The sequence below is a fragment of the Drosophila nasuta genome, chromosome 2R (genome assembly GCF_023558535.2).
Source record: "Drosophila nasuta strain 15112-1781.00 chromosome 2R, ASM2355853v1, whole genome shotgun sequence".
Classification (NCBI taxonomy): domain Eukaryota; kingdom Metazoa; phylum Arthropoda; class Insecta; order Diptera; family Drosophilidae; genus Drosophila; species Drosophila nasuta.
In genome coordinates, this window is record NC_083456.1 from 7,144,350 (window position 1) to 7,161,089 (window position 16,740).

General features: G+C 42.3%; 3 protein-coding genes across 14 annotated transcripts in view; 2 read left to right on the forward strand and 1 right to left on the reverse strand.

Moving 5' to 3' along the window:
• The window catches only part of LOC132786230 (tight junction protein ZO-1), a 111,520-nt gene extending 100,847 nt beyond the window's left edge, over positions 1-10,673 (forward strand). For 5 of the 12 annotated variants that reach the window (XM_060792699.1, XM_060792700.1, XM_060792702.1 and 2 more), the window contains 9 exons: positions 2,535-2,768; positions 2,982-3,610; positions 3,814-3,965; positions 4,026-4,125; positions 4,996-5,218; positions 5,291-5,606; positions 5,906-6,038; positions 7,309-9,515; positions 10,387-10,673. In XM_060792699.1, coding sequence (XP_060648682.1) covers positions 2,535-2,768; positions 2,982-3,610; positions 3,814-3,965; positions 4,026-4,125; positions 4,996-5,218; positions 5,291-5,606; positions 5,906-6,038; positions 7,309-9,515; positions 10,387-10,610 — 4,218 coding nt within the window. In that variant the 3' untranslated portion in view covers positions 10,611-10,673. Of the gene's footprint in view, positions 1-629; positions 2,050-2,534; positions 2,769-2,981; positions 3,611-3,813; positions 3,966-4,025; positions 4,126-4,342; positions 4,777-4,995; positions 5,219-5,290; positions 5,607-5,905; positions 6,039-7,308; positions 9,516-10,386 lie in introns of those variants that run through there. The other 7 variants (XM_060792708.1, XM_060792710.1, XM_060792711.1 and 4 more) reach the window with 4 other exon arrangements.
• Positions 10,674-12,247: 1,574 nt separating this feature from the next.
• LOC132786231 (armadillo-like helical domain-containing protein 3) lies at positions 12,248-15,123 on the reverse strand. Its single transcript, XM_060792712.1, has 6 exons — positions 14,926-15,123; positions 14,646-14,853; positions 14,135-14,588; positions 13,699-14,073; positions 13,053-13,633; positions 12,248-12,993 (listed from the first exon to the last, which is right to left on the reverse strand). The coding sequence occupies exons 1-6, from the start codon at positions 14,977-14,979 to the stop codon at positions 12,539-12,541; spliced, it is 2,127 nt and encodes a 708-aa protein (XP_060648695.1). The 5' UTR covers positions 14,980-15,123; the 3' UTR covers positions 12,248-12,538.
• Positions 15,124-15,454: 331 nt separating this feature from the next.
• Positions 15,455-16,443, forward strand: LOC132786233 (ubiquitin-conjugating enzyme E2 N-like). The gene is made up of 2 exons (XM_060792715.1): positions 15,455-15,596; positions 15,657-16,443. Exon 2 carries the CDS (start codon positions 15,726-15,728, stop codon positions 16,179-16,181), a length of 456 nt encoding a protein of 151 aa, XP_060648698.1. The 5' UTR covers positions 15,455-15,596; positions 15,657-15,725; the 3' UTR covers positions 16,182-16,443.
• Positions 16,444-16,740: the final 297 nt, after the last annotated feature.

The following is a 16,740-nucleotide window of genomic DNA, read 5'->3' on the forward strand; positions in this document are numbered from 1 at the left end:
AATAGTTACAGTATTCACAGATACAAAAATAATAATAAGTATAACTCGGATATATAGTTTATAATTCTGAATATAAATACAACATATTATGCGTAGAAAATGTAAAACTGGAACTCATATTTGGGTAAATCGAAAAAGAATTTAAGCTTCTTTTAAGAATGTAGTATTAAAATGTTTTTTAGGAATCTATTACATCTTAGGGAAAAATATAGTCAATAAACTTTTGTTTTGCACCAGTATTGACTCCATAGAAAGTCCCTCCCTTTCCTTCCTAAATAAGTTGCATTGCAACACCTTAAAAGTAAAATGAAATTGTTTGACATAGGCAAAGGTGAGCTGACTTTTAGATATATTGAATGAACTCTATCTACCTTTAGTTTCCCTTAGGCACCACCAATTTTGCTTTACCCAAAACATGAACTTTACTCTAATATAATATTAGTTTTGCGCTGTAATTGTTTAATTCTTATTCTATAAACTGGTTATGGTCAATATTCTAATTTTATTTTCTAACCTTTTTTCCCCCTTTGAAACACAAACGTGCCACACACTGTTTACTCCGTTTTTACCTGTCACACACAAATACACACCTTACATAATTACTAACCAAAACTTATTATGGGAAGCAGCTTCCCGAATCCCCCACCGAAATGCTCTTCCCCCCTTATATAGCGCAACCTTGCCAGTTCGCCTGCTGTCGCCCCACATCGATCTCTGTGCCACGCTACAATGCGATGCGACCGAGGCGCAATTCATTCACGCTTCTGCCCCTCAATGATTGCACGCTAACACCGCCACCACGCCCCCCGCCCATTGGCTATGAGTCCTACATGCAGCAGCAGCAGCAGCAGCAACATAAGCGACAGCAGCAGCAACAGTTGCTCACGCGCAATCGGCAATCGTTTACCATGGTGCCCATTCTGAAGCCCGCCTCCTCGATGCCAGGCAGCAATGGTCATCTGCTCGACGGAGGCGGCATCGATAGCGTGCCAGCTGATGAGGAGGTCAACTCCCAGTATCACAGTTCACAGCCCAATCTGCTGACCACCAGCAGCAATAGCAACAGCTATCTGTATCACACCAGCAATGCTGGTCGAGCAGGCTATCGAAGCACGCCGGCAGCTGCCTCGACGTGTGCGGGTCGACGTGCTGTCTCCATTGAGCGCCGCACTACGCCGTACTATTACCACGAGCTCTTGCAGAAGAATGTCTTTGACTCGAGTCTGAATCTGCTGCAGGACAAGGAGAAGAACAACAATGCCAAGCTAGAGGCAGCTGTCTCCTCTTCCACGTCCAATGCCAAGCAGGTGTTGAAGCCGCAGCAGCGATTGGCCTATGGCAGCAGTTATGCATCCACCAATGATCTGCTGAGCAATGGGAATAACAGCAGCAGCGCTGGCACTTTGGTCGACGGCGATGATGATGTTGCTGGTGGGCTGGAGGAGGCGGGCTTTAGGGGCAATGCGACTAGATCTTTGAACCTGGCCTTTAATAATCTATCCAATCAGATTGCCAACTTGAATAACATGAGCAATAACCACAGCAATAGTAACAGCAACAACAACCATAATAACAATGCTGACTCCAACAACAATGTGGGCCAAAGCAACGAATGCATTGCATGAGAATCAAAGTTAATTTAGTCCGTAAAGTAATTGTGCATGAGTTTCGTAGTTGTTGTCACTAAACAATCACAAAGTGCTTCGACATGAATGTATGTGTGTATCTGTATATATCTATGTTTAATGCATGTAATCGTAACCCAAAGTAGTTCAATCGCCACTCGCCACTCGTTACTCGTTAGATTTACAAAATTAACGAGAGCCGTTGCGAGTGGTAATCACTTAAATTTAATCCCTACATATTTACATTCTTAACTTAAGTCTCGGCAGAGAATAAAGTATTCTTTGCTATATCATATACCATATACCAAAATATTTGATATCAAGTTGCTAACTAAATGTTTATCGTTTTCATTTGTTTCTTTTATTTACATACAACCAATAAATACAAATCCAAATACAAAAATTACAAAATACAAAAAACAAATACATCATCATGGTCATTTCCCGCTTAATCATCCCGTAAACTCGATGCATAATCCCAAATAAAATCCTGCAAACACGAATCAACGAATAACCGAATACTCGTACAATACTCAACAATTGTCCTCGTCCAAAACTAAACAAAAACAATATAATTATGAAAATATCTTGTGTTCGTCCACACACACATATACAATATTTATTATGCTTGGCAATCGAACGTCAATCAATCATTCAAATTGTTATGTTTCATCAACGTTTCTTGTTGCTGTTTTACGTTTACAACAAAAATGAAAAACCCACTTTAAAAAAAAAACAACAAAAAAAAATACAAAAACCGTTGGTTGCTATTTTCCGATAATCGAATAAAATCCAAATTGCTCGCGCGCTAAACTTATCGCTAAAAATAAACAAACAAACGAACTAAACTTGCCTCTGCTCCTAATAACGCACCCATAACAACAAACAAACGAACGAACCCCATAACAGCCGGTCGAATCCCTCTCCGATGATTTCCTTTTCCCCATGACCACATCCCGATTATCGTATGCATCAAGTCCCGAGTCAGACTTGGAGCTAAGTCCCGGGCCATCCGCATCATTGTCGCTTGGCAATTTGCCGCAATTGGTTAAAGCGAGCTCAGATCCATCGATTGCCACTAACCAGGATAACTTGGATAGGGATAGAGACATAATTGGTGAAGGACTACCACCTCCATATACGGTAAGAGGTCCAAAGAAAACAAACAAACAAACAAACAAATAAACAAACAGAACTCAGCCGATTCATATCTCGAAACTCAAGAGCATGCGCCCTACTAAACATCATTCCATGCTCAGGCCATAAAACTATTTCATTACCGATCATCACCGATCACAATTTGTGCTAATCTATTTCGCTACCCTTAACTCCACACCCGATATATGCACCACACAGGTACCCTACGATCATGCTGTCCAACCGCCGCCAAATCGACGACAGACCCTCGACTCCAGCAAGTACAGCATCTACGGCACCAATGTGCCCCAACAGCAACAGCAACAACAGCAACAACAACAGCAGCAGGCTCATCCAGCCATCGATCCCTCAACTGGCGCCCCACGGCCACAGTCCCTCTACGGCATCAATGCCCCGGACCTGCCACCTCGCATCGATCGTCAGTCGAAGCCAGGCGATATGCCGCTCAATACCTCAGGCACTTCATCGCGCAACGGCAGTTCGGGCGGAACCTTGGGTCGCAGTGCTCAGGAGCGACTCTTTGGCAAGGCTGTCCTACAGGATGATGTCCAGGCCGAGTATGTGACCCGCAACACGTTAGTCGGTGCCGGTGGCGACACCATTGAGCGACAGCAGCAGCAACAGGCCTCCCTCGATCGACAGGCTCGCATGAACGCAGCCATGGGCAGCCCGGCGCAGCACAAGACGAACGGCAACGGAGCTGCCGCCTCCACCTACGACAGTGTCTCCAGCTACGACTCGTACAACAACTCACAGCTGGCCATGCAGAACCTGGGCCGACTGGGACCCAACGCCCCCGATGATCTCAAATCAGTGCCAAATGCAAGGTAAATGCCAAATGTTAAACTATTTTGAATCTTCATGTTGAAACTCTATCAAAATTAAAACAAGAACTGCAATTTTCCTATTAAAACCGAAAAGTCTTGCTTTAAAATCTCTGTTTAATCATGATCGCTAATCTTTGAAAGTGAAGTTATAGTTTATTATACCTTTAGTCATATTCCTATACTTACATCTCTCATTATTCTAGTGGTCGCCCTCTGCCTCCCGTGGGACAGTCTATGGACTATGGTCGATCCGCTCCGCACGATCATCGCGCCTTCGCGGCAGCCAATGATCTGAACCGCCAAAGCAGCCCCGGCAGACCGCTCTACCATGACATGAATGCGTCCCGTAACATAGGTAAGTCTCTCGATAAGAGTCCATCTCTTCGATAGTGATTAATCATTCGACTCTTTGCAGATCCACGCAACGGCACGCCACAACGTCCCTCGAATTTGGGACTAGATAGCAGTCCACGCAAACCATTGGTGGAAACGAAAACCGATTATGGCAAATATAGGTATGTTTTAGAGTAGCAAGAATTCTAGTTTCTAGTTAATCTCTGTCTGTCGTTTAATCGTACGTGAAAGCATAAATTGAACTCATACTTTCTCTTTCTCTTACGTTTTGCCATTTCAAAAAAAAAATTGAATGCATGCATTTTCGAACGTTTCGTAAATATTCAAAAATACTTTTGTCGATATTGTCGCTTTGCCCTGTTCTTGCCGTCCATTTAGACGCTACCATTTGCATAATCCCCATGCTCGACACTTGCATTTGCAATTCACCCCACGATCCCAAACAGCCTCTAGCAGCCTGCAGCTCAACAGTCTGGCCCGACTGAATGCCATGGATGCATCTGGCAAGGGTTTGGGCTACTGGAGCCGACGTCCAATTCCCGCACCGCGTTTGCTGCCAAGTATCTCGGCCTATGATACGCTCGTCTAAAGTGATCGAAACGAATAATTTACCCCACGATATTGCACTAGAAATCTTCCAGAATCTTGTCAAATTCACAGTTAATGTTGTGTGATTATAAGTTTATACTTTCTGCCTGCATTCGTCATACTTTTTTATGAACTCCTCCCCTACATCGCATACCCTGTAAATAGATGCAGTCTCATTGTCCCGATGTCTAATGTGCAATAAACGATAAATGTTTGCAAAATGATTAGAATTGTGTTGTGCTTTGTCAGTGATTCATTCGAGTACTCATCTTTATTCACACATTTCCTTATAATTATGTCTACGTTTCTTTTTTATCTCTTTCTCGCTTTTGTTTTGTGCCCATCAACACCACATGTTTTGTACGCTCTCTCTCTCACACAATCCACCCACAAACATTACACCACCAAAACACCACAATCGCAACATCGCACCACAATTGCAGTCGCAACAATTCCGTTTCACAAGCGGACTACAGCAAGCTGCCGAAGAGTGTGCCCAATGTGAATAATGGAAACCAAGTGCCCATGAATGGCAGCGGCACGCCCAGCAGCAATGGCAGCGGTCCCTTCAAGCCGGTGCCGCCGCCCAAGCCCAAGAACTATCGTCCGCCGGTGCAAAGCGGCGGCAGCAGTGGCAGCGGTGGCACCACCCCATGGGAAAATGGGGTAAGTATTTATATAAGTATAATCGTAACAGCCGATACTAATTAATTTCAACTCAACCTCGACTATTTACAGGACTCGGGCTCGCCGCGTTCACCCAATGGCTTCTACTATCCGCCTACGCCTTCGCACCATCATTATGGTCAACAGTCGTCAGCGCCCGGCTCGCCACTTCAGGGGCAGGCCAATGGCCACATGCAACAACAGCAGCAGCCCACTTATGGCGCCAGCAATGGCAACTATGGCCAGGCACCGCCACAGCAGCAACAACAGCAGCAGCAGCAACAGTATCCAGCTGCCAATGGCTACAACGGCAACAGTCATCACTACAATGGAGGTAGTGGCACAGGACCCTACATAGCACCACATCGGGGCATGCCACCGGCAATAGGTAAGTTGCAATGAAGTCAATTATAATTAATAATAACTGAAAAACCCCAACTATGAGTTACCAACTACGAATAGAAGCTAAACAATTCAAAAACGGTATTATATATCAAATCATAAATCTTATTCCACATGTAAACAAACATATATTTTGATTTACACTAATTAATTATTTTTTTTTATAATATTTAAAGAACAATTTATAATAATTGAAAACAAGATTTATTTTTGACAAAAAAAAATGTTTGCCTTATATTTTTATTTTGAATATTGTTAGACACTAATCTTTCGATTGTTCCTCAGGTAATCTGCCACCGCATACTCCAGAGCGACATGCCCTCGATTTGGCTGGCAGTCGGGAGCAACGTGGCTCCGCCTTTGAGTTGTATCGCAAGCCGCAGATCGGCGCCGCCGTGGGGCACCATCACAACATGAGGTAAGTGCAACATCTTCAGTACAACTTCGAACACATCCCAAAACAATGAATACCCAACCGAGTCACAAATATACTCTTCACATCAACCAAAATGAGGAGCTCTGCAGTTTCTTCCCAGATGTATGTATGTGTGTGTGTGAGAGTGTGCTTGTATGTGTATGTGTGTGTCTATTATGTCAGTCTGGAGACAAATCCTCTATACACCTCTAAGTACTCTGTACTCTCCTGTCCAAGCTCCACATTTGTGTTAACGAAAAATGTTTTAATTTTTGTTAATTGTTAATATTAAAATACATTGTGTACAATCGTTCAATCAATCCGAGACAGTCAGTCAATCAATCAATCATGCTGCCAATGCCAATTCATTCATGCGGTTGCTGGTCATTTTATTGTTTAATGCAATTACAATTACAATTACAATTACAATCATAATTGGAAAGCAATTTTTTCACAAAACGCACAAAATAAATCGCATATGGAAATAAATCAATAAATACAAATCGAATTAATTCGTATTGGATTTAATTTAGAAACGCATAAATATTTATTGTATTTTGCAATAACCAAAATTATTAACCAAAATGCTTAAAGATGAACATTTAAGATTGTTGTCAAGTCAGTTGCGCGATACTTTTGCTCAAATTGATAAAACGAATGAAAAAATTATTAAAAAAACAAAAACATAATAATAATAACGAAAATAAAACATTTTTCGGGTTAACTTTTATACAATTTTTTTTGCCATAGTTTTCCACTTTCTTACACTCGAATCTCTCTCTCTACTTTACAAAATGCTGATTCTGAAACTGGTTACTCTAGAGTTTCAATAATAATCGATGGTTTTGGGATATAATTAAAAAAAAACAAAACAAACAGAAAAATATAATTACGCTTACAACTAACAAATGAAAGAATAAACAATCATAACTAATTGACTTTTAGTATTCTCATAAATGTTGCTTGAAATTAAATACTCAAACTCTGGTAAATGGTATTTATTATTATCTACAATTTGGTTATTTTGCAAAATCTAATAAGTATTTACTACATTTTGATATGCGCTTGTGTGTTTTTTGCGAAAGATTTGCCGACATTCGCGAACATTTTTAATGACCTTTTTTCGGCTGAATATCTGAAGTCTGTCTTCTCTTATTGAGCCCCCATTTGTATAGCTTGTTTGTCAGGTTTCAGCACCGAAAACGATTTATCCCTTTACCCCATAAAAACAAACCTTCTGCTAATCCACAACAATCCATAAAAAAAACTCTAGCGAAATGGAGCCATACGATGAGCGTTACGACGATTATTATGCCATGCCACCACCAGCTGCTCCTCCACCAGGTCATCATCCCTATTCACATCCGCATCCGCATCCACAGCAAATGCAGCGCTCCCGCTCCGCGCCTCGCTATCCCAATGAGCGGCCACCACATGTCCAAGATCCCAACTACTACAATCACTATGCCACCAATAGTCGAGGCTATCGAGGCGCCCACGTGCCGCCCCATGAACAGTATTACGATGAGCACGGCCGGGAGATGGCGTTGCCGCCGCCTCTGCCGCCGCACAAGAAGAAGAAGTCGGTGCTGAAGAGTCCGCTGACAGCGCTCAAGAATGCGCTGATCAAGACAACGCGTCCGCTGCGACGCATGAACAGCATGGTGGAGCCGGAACGAAAGCCGAAAGGACTGCGACGCCAGCAATCGATGCTGGAACGTGGCGTTCAGCGTCCCTATTATCCCGATGAGTATCCCACTTACCCGGCTGGCTTTGAGAATCGTCCGCCACCACCGCCGCCCTCGGATCCCTATTACGGCAACTATGCGCCGCAGCAGGAGATGATGAACAGCACGTATCAGAATCTCGAGAGCGAGGACATCTATGGCAACATTGGTGGCACAGTGGGGCGCATGCCACAACCCCCAGCAGACAACGGATATGCTGGCTACGAATACGATCTGTATGCGAATCGTGCCTGCATCGATCTGGAGCGTCGTCAGGCGGAAGCAGCAGCATCTGCTGCAGCTGGAGGAGCACGCAATGGACGACGAATAGTGCGACGTCATAGCACCACAACAGCCGATCGCAATGGAGCAGGTGGCCGACGTCCCATGCCACATGGCTACGGACCACAGCAGCAGCAACAGCAGCACCAGCAGCAGGACATTTACCAAACACGCCAGGGCGCATATATGCTGCCCGAGCAGCGACGTGCGCCGAGCTCGGAGGTGATGACACGTCGTCGCTTCTACCCAGGCGCAGCGAACGAGCAGGGCGAGGAGCTGACAGAACCAGTTTATCAGTCGCGTCGTGAGATGCAACGCGAGATGCAACGCAATCATCTGTATCAATCGAAACGCGAGATGCAGGAGCGCATCATTCAGGGCAAGCGGGACATGGAACGCGAACTGAGCGCCCAGAGCAGCAGTCAATCGGAGCGCAGTGACGATCGCTCCGAACGCTCCAATTCCAACTCGAACTCCAACTCCGATTCCAATTACCAGACGCGACGCGAGGCAACGCGCACTCAGCTGCGCGATCAAATCTATCAGACGCGTCGCGAGGCGTTGGACAGCATGGCGGAGCCGATCTATGTGTCCAAGCGGGACATGGGAAGACCGGCGCCCATCTATGAGACGCGCGAGGAGAGCATACTGCAATCGCGCGAGAACGAAACGGACGAGAAGAAGGAGAAAGAGTGCATGACCGAGCAGGTCCAGGTAGAGATCAACACACAGCCCGAGGAGTTGCACGACAGCACGCTGAGTCGCTCGGATTTGCAGAAGTCCTCGGACACGGTCATTGAGAATACGGTCAGTGCTGCGGCAGCAACCGCTGGCCAAGCACCGCTGGTGCAAAGTGAAATCGAGGACTTGGACCAGGAGGAGCAAAATGCTACTGAGAGTTCCGCTGATGTTACAGAGCAGCCAACGGCCATTGAGAACCACAACAACAGGCACAACGAGGCCATGTTGGCCAGCGAGACGGCACAAAATGTGTCGGACGATGTGTTCGAGGCCAACGATGTGGTCACTCCGCTCTCGCCACGCGCCAATCGTGCACCATTCCACATCTCCAACATCCTGAAGCGCACAGCGCCACCTCCGAGTTCCCCGATGGGCGACAGCAGCACCTCGATTGAGACGCAGTACACCTCGCAGGCCAGTCTCCCAGTTGGGCCACCCAATGCCACCAGTACACCCTTCAGCAGCAACATGTCGCTGCCCATTGCGGGTCCAGTTCCCACTTCCGCTGCCTCCGCTGCAGGTCCATTCCCCACTGTGCCTCGCGAGCCGAGCACGACGCGCGGCGTCTTTGACTCCAGCGGCGGCACGTTGGCCGACAAGCTGTGGCACGTATCGCTGCAGATACCGGCGGGCGCCATTCCGGCCGGAGTCCGTCAGGAGATTTACTTTACGGTCAGCGATCCCCGCATGGGACAAGCAGTTGGTGGACCGCCTCTGGACATGGAAAATGGTTGGTCTAACTACTACTTTCTACCCTCGTATTTGCTCGTATTGTGCTCGTATTATATACTATGCGTATTGTGCCACCTCCACTACCACCTTGCAACCTTGCCACCTTGCAACAGCAACAAAAAAGAAAAACAACAAACCCCATAAACAAAAAGCAGCAATTTTTATCTTTTTAACTAAAGCAAATTCACAAGCTCCTATTTTGGATTGTAACTCTTTTTGAATGCAATTTTTTGTTTTAAATTTTTATTTTAATGGATTTTGTGCATTAATCTATTAAGTTAACAGTAGAAGTTACTTTTCTGTATTTACTTATTGTAGCTTTTACTATTTAGCTGGTTTTTCTCTATTAATCTATTGGCTCTGCATGTTTTTACTACTCATAATTAAGCAGAAAATATTTTTAAATATAACTTTAATTTGATGAGAATCAAAGAACTAGTATAAGTGTATACTTGAAACAACTAAAATTATTATATTCATTTTTTAATATATTAACAGCTTTCATATTACTTCCAACTACGCTTTTCACAATCTGCTAAATTCATTCATTAAAAACTTATTTAACTGCAAGCAGTTTTCTACTTGAAAACTTGAGATAAATACTCTCAGCAATCAAATTATTGTTTAAATGAAAAAATGTAATGCATTACTTTCGTTTATCGTTTTACCTATACTATCTTTTGCTATCTGATCCTTTTATCTGACTATGGAAAACATAACACTTGAACAACACCAAAATTTACATTTATTATTATGCTATTCTAAAAACAATTACACTACACCACAACACCTGCAAGAAATCGAAAAAGCAAAATATTTGAAAACCCGTTTTACTAAATATTCCCATTCTATTTTCATTTGGACAACAGGTGAAACTATGCTCTCGCCACTCGTGATGTGTGGTCCACAGGGCCTTGAGTTTCTGGTGCCGGTGACACTCAATATACCGCATTGTGCCGGACGCACCGCATCGCTGGGCCTGGCACTGAAGGCCACCGACAGTGAGAAGAACCTGCACACCGAGTGGGACAACATCGATCTGCCCAGCAATGCGGCTGCTCACACGGTATCCGTCAAGGTGGATCACTTCTAGGCAGTACTACAGTTACATAGTTTTATATAGAACGTTAATCATTCTCACATTCACACTCACATACACACTCATAAACATTGACGAACCCAGAATTATAATCATTAACAAATTGTAAATAATATCATGATATTAATCGTAAGCCAAGAATTCCACGACAAGACACGAGAGATGAGCACAACAAAATAACTGAAACTTAGGCATTGCTTATAAAAAAAAATAAAACGAAATCATTTTATTTAGTATTGTTTGTTAATTGTGCCTTTGCTTCGTATAAGGATTATACATTTATATTGATACGAACGAGCGAATATTGATGGACGATTCGAAAAGCAACATAATGAAAACTGTGTAAAAAAAAAAAACTGTTTAGCATTTAGTTTTATAAACAAATTGTATATTTTAAAGAAAATTATTTACATATTATTACTTCATATGTATTTTACAATTTTTTTACATAATTTTAATCCAATTTTAATGAGCGACTTGGCAATTTGCACTTTGCTTTGAATCCCACTTGGATTGCATTGAAAATGTTGATGACGTGCAAATTTTGTATACAAAAGTTATGCATACGTATATAACCTTATAAAATATGATACTACGTTTAGTCTATTGAAGCGCCTATATAGCAAACAATATAATTATTATTATAACTCTATATATACACACTTTTTGTAATAAAAACGAAAGATAAACATATAGAAAGCTTGGGAAATAAATAAAGGAGCAACATGAATTATACGCAATTGAAGTTTTGAATTTAAGACAAATCATCCCTAAAATATTCTGGATTATATATTGCGCAACTTATTATAGACGAAACAAAAAACTCTGAATTAATATGGTGAAGAGAAAAACAATAAGTAAGTACTTAATTAAATAACAAAATAGAACCCTTTGACATTGTCTTCATCATAGTGAAGAAATAAACAAAACTTATTTATACTTTCATCCATGATCTTCACTATTAGAATCTTATTTGATGTTCTTGAAAGCGAATTATTTTTCAATTCATTCCTAGATGACAACAAGCATAAGTTAAGTCAGCTTTTATAGCTTGATTTAAGAACTATGACTATCAATTTTCATTGAATTGATTTTTCCATGGAAAACTAGCTACAATAGTATTTCAAATATCATGGATGACTTGATCACATTAAGGACTATCATGATGTACTTTGTTTGGTTTGGTTCGTTTTAATGCTGATTATGAAACCAAAAAATCCTTAATCCTTCTTGTTTTTGAGGAAATTTGTTGTAACTCAGCAAGATCCATTCTGAACCTGGGGGTTTATATACAAGAATTATTAAAAAAAACAAAGAACTTTCCGTTCATGCTAGTGCTTTTCAAGTTATCCTGGACTGAGCGATTTTTAACTATCGTTGTCAAATTTTGATTTTTTCATTGAATTCCAATCGATAGAGATGATTCTTATCAACCTCGAGAGCTTTTAAAATTCTGCTCTTCAAGTGCCCCTAAAAGTAGGCATCAAAGGTCATAGATCTTACGCTTAATTGCTTCGCACAAACTATTAAATACTTGCTCATCAATCAGTCAATCAATAGCAAAGTTTATCGTTTCGAAAATCATCTTTATAAAATGTAGACAAATATGTGAAATATATTTTAAATACATTCATAATGATAAATAGTAGCGGTAGGCAGATACGTATTCGTATGTATTTGTAATATATTGTAATATGTATATTTATGTACGTGTATAGTTGATGTATGTATATGAATTATATATGTATGTATGTAAGTGCACTGCTTGACAACGAAAAATAACAAAAGCTCGGCAAAGCACTTTAAATCTTAAAGATTACATCGAGTGTATGCTTTCAGAGATTGAATTGAATTAAGGATACAATTACATAACTATATGCTCCAGGAAACAATTTAACAGCAGTCTTGCAACCAGTCAGCTCCTACGTGGACGATGTGCTCGTCGTTGTCGCCGTCACTGCCGATGTGCTCGTGGATGTCGTTGTTGCTGTCGCTGTGGTTGTTCCAACTCCAGCTAAGAGCACCTCCTGCTCTGGTATAACGGAGACAGCCTCCTTCACATAGCCGTAAATGTGTTTGCGTGTGTCGTTGACCACGTCACGCACCATGGCCTGAAAGAAACTGCTGTGCAGCGGAGCCTCAGCATAACGTTCGTACTGATCCAATGAGTACTGCAGTTTCAACGTTAAATCGTAATTCTTGCGCACAACATCGAGTATTTGCTCCTCCGTGGGCGTGGACAAACCCTGCTCGGCGAGCCACTCCTTGATCTTGTTTTGGAAATGCTTGACAATGGCCAGTATATTGACCAAGGCATTGAGTAGCTTTATCACATCATCTTTGTATTCACATTCCGGCATCGTTGTATAGCGTAAGACTTGACGAAAGCGAAATTAGATTAAAATATGTTGATAAGCAGGGGCATCTCTAGCTTACCCATGGCATGGATTTCTGTAAAGACCTTTTCCTCGCGATTTAGCTCGTAGTAGAGTTCGTCGTAGCTGTTTGTGGTGGCCAGGAATGTGTCGCCAAATGTGATGAAGAGATTGAATATGTTGACCACTTGAAGCGACAAATGGAATATATTGCACTTTTTGACCAGCGTCTGTTCCTGATTGACCAGAAAACGCAACAGACCAATCAACGCTGACCACAGCTCCTTCCACGGATAATTGAGGCGAACGCGGCAGCGTTTCTGATAGCAGAGTATGCGATGGATGACCCCAATGCACAGCAGATACAACTCCATGGGGAACTTTTTCATTAAATGCGACACAATGAACTCCACCAAAAGATCGAGCAGCGTGGCCGCCAAAGGTTGCGATTTGCCTACACGATCGATGTTCAGTTTGCGATGTCGCATCTGGGCCCGATGCAGCATCACCTTAAACGTCAGATTGTTATCGTGCATCATTGAGTTGGCATACTGATCTTCCGATATGCAGGTGAGTATGAGAAAGCACAGCTTCAAATTGGCGATGCTCGACTCGTTCTTATTGTCCTGCATCACAATTGAACTGCTCAAAAGGAGGATAAATATTAAAATAAATCAATGCAAATCTACCTATCTACGAAGTATTACCAATATTGAAAGACTGCCACTAGCAAATTTGTGGGATACTGGGTCATATCAATGATGGGCGCATTCGCCAAATCAGGCGTCGGCTGCGTCAGACTCAAAGTGTTACTGGGCGATGGCGGCGCACTCGACTCCGCTTGTGTGTGCGCCAGAGTTGTAATAAAGTTGCGATTAAGATGCACTGCCTCATAGAGGGCCAGCAATAGGCCATTGTTAGCCTTAATCTGCTGCACACGCTCACAGCCCTCATCGGAGACAAACATGTTGCCAACCATGTTGGAGAGCGAGGAGAACCACGATGAGGATTGCACATTGTTCAGACTCTGCATGTATTGCCGGCAGAAATCGATCAGTGACTGTGAGATCATTTGTCCATATCTAAAAAAAACAGTGCGATAAAATGTATGTTTCTTATCTTAAACAGAATGAATCACGTTACCCATTCAATGCCAGCTCATCGGCCAATATGGAAAGCTGTACCACATAAGGATTGGTGGCCTCGTGCTTGCGATAGTTCACCAAGATCGTAAGCAATATGACAATATCATGGCCATGCTGTGTGCGAAATGTGGGATCGCTGAGCAGGCGCACAAAGGCATCGAACAGACTGTGCATCATCAGATATTCAAAAAGCACATTCTGGCCAACATCGGTGCCCGTGACAAGAACGAGCAACAGTTTCAGGCACATGAAGCGCGCATTCTCGGTGACATCGCCGAGCAGAATGCGATTGCAGTACTGCATGAGCAGCTTCAGCCATTCGTCCATTGTTTCGTGGCCAAAGATTTCATTCAAGATGTTCGAGCTGGGCTCTGTGTTGCACTTTTTATAGATGCCATAAAAAAGGGAGCACAAAGTTTGGAGGCTGTTGACCAAACGTTTCGGATGATCCTCTGGTTAAGAAGGAAACACAGTTACAATTATTAATAATGAGTAGATTGGCAACTCACCCTTCTCCGTATCCAGCATCTCGATACATTTCTGAAAGAGCGTATTCAAATTGGGTTTCACCAGCTGCAGCTGTTCACTGTTTAACTTGCTGACTTGATCCTCGAGCGACTCGAAGTTCGGCTGCAGCAAAAAGAACTCGTTCCAGAACTCTGGACTGTCCGCACTGGGATCCTCGCCGCGACACAGCAGCTCATATATGTAAACAACCTACGCATTTGAAATCAGAAATTAATTAGCAAATTTTTTTTAACTTTAATTGAGTCGAGACGCATTTCAAACCTTTTCCTTGGGACGTTTCGTTGAGCCGCTGCCACTTCGTTTTCTTGATGTCATTTTGCCTGCTGTTCGAATAAGTTAATCGTAAAAAAGATTATGTTTTGCTTTGGAATAGTTTTTATTCGAAGAGAGTTGGGAGTCAGCCTTTTGTTGCTATTCTTGCTGGCAGTTTGACATCGGCTCTAGTCTCCAATACACGTTCAAGCCACTCAACAAGCACTACGGCCGAGACGTGTAAGCAGCCACTCAACAAACAATGGACGTTTACAACACTGCACTGTGCAGCAGCTCAGCTGTTTATAAATTTTACTCCATTTATGAATATCTAATTATTTCGTTAACATTTTCGTAAGAATGGCAAAATCGATCATTTTAAAAAATTATTACAATTTAATAAAAAAAACATTACTTAGTATTAATATTTGATTGTAAATTAACCATCGGTATTTTTCCTATAAAAAATCGATATACCGATAGTGCCGTGATGTTGCACCAGTTGTATCAGCTGTTGTGCAATTCGATTCCGATTAGTGAGCTAGTTTTTTGTTCAAGTTTTAGGGACACAGGCTGGCGAATTTGCTTTTTACACACAAAAAAAGTAAAAGCTGATTAGTAATAAAATTTCCAACAGATTTATTATTAGTTGATCAATATAATCGTTCGGAGCTGTCCAGGTGCATAAATACTATACTTGCTACGCACTCAAAAAAAAAACGAGGTTATTGTTTTTCCAGAGTGAACTCGAAAGTTTGGGCAAAAGTTGCAGCAACTTGGGGCGAGAATAAAGAAAAAAAGAAGAAATCATGTCCAGTTTGCCACGTCGCATCATCAAGGAGACACAGCGTTTGATGCAGGAGCCGGTGCCCGGCATCAATGCCATTCCCGACGAGAACAATGCACGCTATTTCCATGTGGTGGTCGCCGGTCCAAATGATTCGCCCTTCGAGGGAGGAGTCTTCAAGTTGGAGCTGTTTCTGCCCGAGGATTATCCGATGTCGGCACCCAAGGTGCGTTTCATCACAAAGATCTATCATCCGAATATCGATCGCTTGGGCCGCATTTGCCTCGATGTGCTGAAAGACAAATGGAGTCCAGCGCTGCAAATTCGCACCATACTTCTGTCCATTCAGGCGCTCCTCAGCGCCCCCAATCCCGATGATCCTTTGGCCAACGATGTCGCCGAATTATGGAAGGTCAACGAGGCCGAGGCCATTCGCAATGCTCGTGAATGGACTCAGAAATACGCTGTCGAAGACTAAAGGCTGAAGTTATCACATAAATCGATTGGAGTTTGGGAGCCGGTTGCGAAGCCGGAAAAGGAGATAAGGATGAATACGGATGCGCAACAGCTAACTTATTTTTTAGGGATCTGCGGTTAGTTCACTCTCATCCCGCTTAAACGAGATACAAATTATCTTCTTTTTTGTAATACACATTTTTTTGTATTTATCGTTGTCGAGGATATAAAATGGCGGTAATAAATAATAAAAATCTAATGATAATGCTATAATAAAAAAACAATACGCAATTTGTTTTTTTACTTGAGAATCCTATTTTATAGGTGTTACAATTAGCATAATTATATTGAGGGGTGTTTTTTCATTAGTCAAGACACCACGTCTAAGCTTCAAAGTATAAAAAAGGGAAGCAAATAGTTGGGCGGGTTTTAAATCATATTCATTGACATACGTAGATTTGTAGACACCTGCTTTTAAAAGAAAGCAAGTTTCTTTTGTTTATAAAAAAAAGAAGACAAACAAATGAAAAGCTCCTTTGCACAAGTTCAATGCGAATGTTCCAAGAAACCAGATCGATAAA